The following is a 6,855-nucleotide window of genomic DNA, read 5'->3' as shown; positions in this document are numbered from 1 at the left end:
TCTGCACTCCCTGGACACTATCTCATGGGCATGGAAGTAATTTCAACATTAGTTGAACCCCTCTCAGCCATTCAGGTAGCAGCTTTCATCCAAGCCACTTTAGGAGTCTCTCCCTGACTCTTAAAATGCCATGTTATCAGCAGACAGATTTTTCTTTTGTGTTGTATATATTATTTATTCAGCCACAATTAAGAGTTTTCCAGGGAGAATCATGCCAGATGGATTGAAACCTTATGGACTCAACTCACCTGAAGTCGGTGGTCACATTTATGCCCACTATTAAACTACCAGTTACACGGAACTATATTAACTTACCATAGAAACACCTCAGCTAATAACAAGAGTATGATGAACTAACTAATTACATTGTGACACACAATGAAAAACATAGCAATGAAGGTGACAGCTCAGCAACAGCAGATGCTGCACAAAAGAAAAATTAGAATATTATTATTCTGCAAAATGCTCTTAGTTAAGGTGCTTTTTAATTAATCACAATTGGTGAAAATATTATAGAAAATGCAGAGTTGAATATATTGTAACAGGTGTTTAGGAAGAATCTTTAAAACCCTAAATGGTCTAGGACTTGGCTGCTTGGGAGAGTGTCTCTCACTTTATAAAATACCATCATGTTGAAGACTGGTAAACTCATCAGGGTCAGTAACAGAGCTTTCTTGGTTCAAACAAACAAAAAAACCTTTCCCTGTGAGAAACCCTTATGGGTCCTCCAGAGTCTGAATTTGGTGTAACCCTCAGGACCTGACAGAGTTAGATCATTAAGATTTTGATTTATTTTAGCTTTGGCTCTGTTTGGACTGCTGTTAGCCAGTCAGAGCATAGGCAAATGGCAATTGTTGATATCTGTAACGTACCTTGTCACTTTAAGTTTTAAATTGTACCAGAACCTAAATGACAAATATTTAGGTGGAGAGAATGTATTCGTATATTTGTGGAGATGATATCTAGGTGATAAATTGCATGGACATGATAAAGAAATGGATCCCTCATTTTTAACCATATCCCTTGTCCACTTCTGATGAAGGTTCCTATCCTTCAATGAGCTCCCAGTCAACTGTTGTATGTATGCTGGGGAAATGCATAGTGAAAGATTGGCTGTTTCCCTACATTTAAATCATATCTCTGATTTTTAATATAATATTTAATGGCTATGTCATCAAAAATATAACTTTATATCTATGTCATCCACAACTGTTTTCCTGTAGATGTTTTTTTTACCTAAACATTTTTTAAATTCTAACTTCTTTTTTGGTCCAATTAAGGACAAGATGCAGAAATAAAGGACACCTATAGGTGGCGCTGTGGTTAAAGTACACCTGGATTTTGATTACAGTGACAACGTTTACTTTTTGGTCTTTCAAGGAGATAATGCAGTTTTCATATTAGTACAAATACACCATCTGCAAATAAATGTCCCCAACTAAAATCTTCTCACCAACAATGTAATTAGAATATATCACTTCTAAATTAGTTTTACAGAAACAGCTCTAGGATTTTGTATTGCCCTGGGCACTGTTAGTCACATACTGTGGCATCACTACACATTTTACTGCCCAAAGCAACCAACTGCTCCACCTGGTGAGGTAGGCCTGGGACACTTAGGACTAAATGTTCATTTCATTCTGGGATATTTTTAAAAGGTACCTTACATATTGTCACTAATTGTGCCTTATTAAAAACCTGGTTTTAACTCTGACCAGCATAAATCTGATGTTCTAATTTTAATTATTGTTGTTTACAAATTGCTAAACAAGTAATTTGAGATTATAAACTTTTTATGCTAAATAAATGAATCCTATATATCTGTTTATTTATCTCACTCTTTTAGCTGTGTTTTGCTCTGTAAAGCATATTGCCATATACTGGGTGAGACTATACTAGATAAAAGAAAAGGAGTACTTGTGGCACCTTAGAGACTAACCAATTTATTTGAGCATAAGCTTTCCTGAGCTACAGTCACTTGCATCCGATGAAGTGAGCTGTAGCTCACGAAAGCTTATGCTCAAATAAATTTGCTAGTCTCTATGGTCCCACAAGTACTTCTTTTCTTTTCTTTTATCTAGTATAGGCTGAAACCTATACTAGATAAGAGACTAAACCTGCAAAAAGTTACCCCTAGACTCTCATTACTTGCAGGGATTACTGTTTGCAAGAATAGAACCCCCAAAGTTGTGTTGTATTTTATGTCAGTGGTTTTCAACCTTTTTCATTTGTGGACCCCTAAAAAAAATTTGAATGGAGGTGTGGACCTCACTGGAAATCTTAGACATAGTGTGCAGACCCCTCCTTGAAAACCACTGTTCTATTTAAAGCTTCTTTCAGTACTAATTATTACTTGGAGTCCTTCCCCCCCCCCATATTTGCCTGTGTTGTGTGCTATGTGCTGGGGACTTGAGAACTGTGCAATTAATATTTAATTTTTCCACTCTGTGTATAACTACTGAATATTAGTTCCTCTAATTGGCTTTCATACTGTTTGGGTTTCTTCTTTAGAGCACCACTAGTACCTTTCAAGTGGCACACTGTGCAGTTAACTGCCAGCTAACTATAGAACATATTCCCCCTTTAAACCTTTATGAAGTATTAATAATACTGTCTTGTACAGGGGCATTCATTTTTAAGTAGACCTTCCCATTGATTGCAGTAGGGAGTACTTAAAAATCAGTGGCTTGATATGGTCAATTCCACTGGCAGAATTAGAGAGCCACTTTACTCGCAACTCCCCTCCCCGTCTTTTCCTTACCAAAGGGTCACATTCTGGCCTGAGATACACACCTTTCACGGGGAGCTGTGTGTGAATAGAATATGATCCCAAGTGCCTGCTCTAATTTCTGAACAAAAGTATCCGGAGAACCTAGATTAGGACTTGATCCTGCAGCTCTTGAGGCCAAAGGAAGCAGCATTGTCTCTTTAGTGATTATGTGGACCCTCGCCCCCTCCGCTTCGTTTACACGCGAAGAGTAATATTACGTACCCATGTAGAGTGCTTAGGTAGAAGAGCTCTCTATATAACCCCCTGCAAGAGGGAAGCCCAACAGTTGGCGTGTGTGCATTTGTTGTACAGACGATCAAAGGGCTGAGAAAGGGCAGGTAGGAGACACTTAAAGAGGACCCACTACAACCTGTTCCCGGGGGGGGGGGTCTCTATGCGATCAAAAATGATTCTCTCAAATAAGTTCCTGAAGGGCCGCTGGGGGGGAGGAAGGGGCAGTAATATTATGAGCCTCCCCCAGAGCCGGCAGCACAGTCAGTGAGGGTAGGGGACGCTCAATCCCCCTCCCCTCCCCCGTGACGCTGATCAGCAGCACCAAGCACAGCCTCTCCTCGCTCCCTAGCCAGGCTGCTGCTTCCCACCTGACTCCCTCCTTCCTCCCCGCCTCTCCCTCCCCCCCGTCGCCTTCGCCCATTCCTTTGTCTCGGCGGGGATTGGCAGGTTTTATTATTCCGCCTGAACAAGCGGGGGGCGGATTGGCTGCGCGCGGCTGACGGTGGGAGCGGAGCCGGGATGTAGTTGGGATTTCGCTCTGTCAGTAACACATGTGGATGGGCGGCGGAAAGAGACGCGCACGGAGAGGGGGCCTCCCTGCGAGTCCTGCCAGCGCCGCCGCGGAACCCCAGCGGTAGCAGCACCAGCGGCTCCTCGCCCCGGCCGCTCTCCTGCTGCCCGCGCCCGGGGCTCCGAGGCGTTTTGCCGCGCGGCGGGCGGTTGGTCGGCTCTCTGCTGCAGGAGGCTCCGGACCCGGCCGAGGAGGGTGGAGGTTGAGGGCGGGGGGAGCGATACAAAGTGAAGCCACATTGCCAAACTTACCCAGCGATTGCGGCGGCGGCGCCCTGTGCCGACAGCCCAGCGGCCGGGACTGAGCGCCGCGGCTCCCTTCCAGGGAAGCGGGGGCTGGAGGAAGGGCTCTGCCGCACGTCTCTCGTCTGTATTTTGCCAGCCAGCCGGGCTGCCGCTGACGGGGGTGGGGAGCTCTGCCGGCGGACGCGAGCATTGTGTTTGGTTCTTTGCAAGAAAACCTCTCCCTGACACACCACCCTGTAAACCAGAGCGGCGCTGCTCCCCGACCTCTTGCAATATAGAGGGGAAACAGGTAAGGGGGTTCTTTTTTTGCATGCGCTCTGTCTTCTTTGCGGTCGTCCGTCCCCACCCCCCGAATCGTCTCGGATTTCGGGTAAACTCAATCGGTCGCCTGAAGGAGGGTGCCTGTAAACTCTGGGGGAGCCGAGCAGCAGCGGGGCCGGACGCACTGTAGCTGTCCCTGCTTACAAAAGGCTCCTTTGCTGCTGCTCTGGGCTGCTTTTCCCTGCTGTTAAAGGAAAAGGGCTTTGCCTGGCTCAATGGTGAACTGAGGGGAAGAGGAGGGTGTGAGGACCCGCCACCCGCTCTCTTTGTAGTAAACAGTATTTTGAAACAGTGGCAGGAAAGATCAAAGTGAGCTCCCTAATTCTTTCCTTTCCAATTCCCTGCCTGCCCTTTCTCCGCCCCCCCCCCCAGTCTTTTGTTTCAATATAGGAGAAATCCGGTGAATCACCTAATTAAAACCAAGACATGAATTAAGCATCCATTTTTTTTAAACTACAAATTGCCAGCTCTGCGCTTGTCCCTCCCTTGGTCTCCATTAAAAAACACCAGAGACATTGTTAAAAGGGGGCTTATTTTGCCTCTAGCAGCCAGCTCTGCTTTCTATTTCACTGACTCTATCCCAGGACCTAAATTGCTTGGCTATGTAATTACTAGAGTAAGCCTATTTAAGTTAAAAGCTTCTCTCTTCCCCCCACCCCGCCATGAAACTTGATGAGGGCCCGTCCTTAGTTATCAGGGGAGTCACTTTCTGCTCAGTCCTCTTGATTCATCTCTTTTAGATTTAATCAGCATTAAGGTATTGCTTGTTCTTAAGAGCTTTAGCTTAATGGGGTTACTGGATGCCTTTCTCAGTGTAACGTTTCCTTTTTTAAAATATAGTATATATTTACCGTTCAGCAAGACTGGGAACGGCAGTTGGAGTCTTGGGTTTTTAAAGAGATCTGAAGTTATTTAAACCTTTTTAAAACATTTTAAAGTCTCAAAGCAGGAAATGCAGCTTCGCTTAGGTTATGGATAGAAACTTAACAAAAGGCAATTCCTTGAGCAAATGCATCAGAAATCAATTTACATAAAGGTATATGATGCATTCAGATAAATGCAATGCTAATGGCTTTTAGAGTGGTTCTCTTTTCAAAGTCTCAGGGTTTTTGTTACAGCTTAATTGGTGCAGTTCTTCTGGTTTATTGTGCGGTCACTGGACAGAAGTTCAGGAACTCTTTCTGGGGAAATGTGTGCTTAAAATCGGCCTATTTAAGGAATGTAAATTCTGGCTCCCCTGTAGCCAAGCTGGGCCAGTGGGCAGGAAAAGTTCGCCCTCCCTCCTTTGGAGGTATCAGTCTGAATGGCTTTAGCAGATAGCCAGATGCCTCGCTATGAGCACATACGGTTTACAAAGGACAAAGACAAAACATGCTGCTTAATTGGCAGTAAATAACTTGATCTGTTTATACTATAAATGACTAGTGGAACACTAGGAGCTTATTGGACTCTGGATTGGAGGCAACAAATTAATCGCTTTAGAATAAGCTTTATGAATTGATTCCTATATTATCTCCCAGTTGTCCCGCTTGTAAAAAGCATTTATTAGAAAGTGGTGGGGAGGAAGCACTTCAGCAGTTTTGGAGGCAGCCATGCTCCAGCCTGAGTGTGGTGCACTTGAATGTTCTGGTCTATTGTATTATCAGTAAACTTTTTTTTCCCCTTTGGCGTAACAAAGGTTTAGCATTTAAATTGCTGATCAAGGGCAGATTAGCGAGACAAAAGTGGAGAGTGTTTGTATAGGAGTTCTAAAGTTCAATTATCCTTTATTCAGTCCAGTGTCCTAAAAACCCCCGAGAAAACACTCCACTGATTTTCTAAATAAAAACGAGATCTGGGACGATCATGGAGCCGGCCTTACAATGGCTTGCAAAGCCGCTCTTGAAGATTTGAAAAACCAGTTTCACAACTTTTCACGCTGCCCATATCTCTCCTTTTAGCACAAAACTCTGAACTGTTCCTAACTTGTGAACTGCAGCTACATTTCCCAGAGCTCTGCCTGCGCAGGGAACATGGCTTCAGCAGGGCTGCGGGCCAATTTGCTGTTCGCTTCCACTCTCCCGTTTTCATGTCAGTCGCGCCGGACCCCTGGGACTCCAGGTGGGGTACGAAGTTCGGTACATGTTGCCCAGTGTGCACGTGCATTTGGGGTGTACCAGAACCTCACTTTAAGAGGGCGACAACAATAAAAGTGAGGCCACCGGTGACAAGTTGGGAGGGAAGCAGGCTCGTGGAGCCAGAACAAAGCCCGAGACAAGTAACAGTGTCCTTTTGCACTGTCCCCTCTCTGTTGCCCCCCCCCCCTCCCCCGACCGCACCAGGAAGGGCATGGACAGGATTCATGGCCTGGAGTTAACCACCTCTCCCTCCCCCCTCTTCTCTTCTTGTTACACAGACCATGGTGAACCCGGGCAGCAGCTCGCAACCTCCCCCGGTCACCGCTGGCTCCCTCTCGTGGAAAAGATGCGCAGGCTGCGGGGGGAAGATCGCGGATCGCTTCTTGCTCTACGCCATGGATAGCTACTGGCACAGCCGATGCCTGAAGTGCTCCTGCTGCCAGGCTCAGCTGGGGGACATCGGCACCTCCTGTTACACCAAGAGCGGTATGATCCTGTGCAGAAACGACTACATCAGGTGAGAGAGAGGAGGCTGCACAGCAAGGGGCGGGGAGCAACTCTGTACCTGCTCGCAGGATAGCAGAGGAGAGGTCAGGC

General features: G+C 45.8%; 1 protein-coding gene across 1 annotated transcript in view; it reads left to right on the top strand.

Moving 5' to 3' along the window:
• The first annotated feature begins 3,423 nt into the window (after positions 1 to 3,423).
• The window catches only part of LMO4 (LIM domain only 4), a 15,899-nt gene continuing 12,467 nt past the window's right edge, over positions 3,424 to 6,855 (top strand). Inside the window, exons 1-2 of the mRNA XM_073357155.1 lie at positions 3,424 to 4,109; positions 6,537 to 6,775. Of these exons, the coding sequence (XP_073213256.1) occupies positions 6,540 to 6,775 (236 nt within the window). The 5' untranslated portion in view covers positions 3,424 to 4,109; positions 6,537 to 6,539. The remainder of the gene's footprint in view (positions 4,110 to 6,536; positions 6,776 to 6,855) is intronic.

This window comes from Lepidochelys kempii, chromosome 8 (assembly GCF_965140265.1).
Source record: "Lepidochelys kempii isolate rLepKem1 chromosome 8, rLepKem1.hap2, whole genome shotgun sequence".
Lineage (NCBI taxonomy): Eukaryota > Metazoa > Chordata > Testudines > Cheloniidae > Lepidochelys > Lepidochelys kempii.
This window is presented reverse-complemented; position numbering and strand designations above follow the sequence as displayed.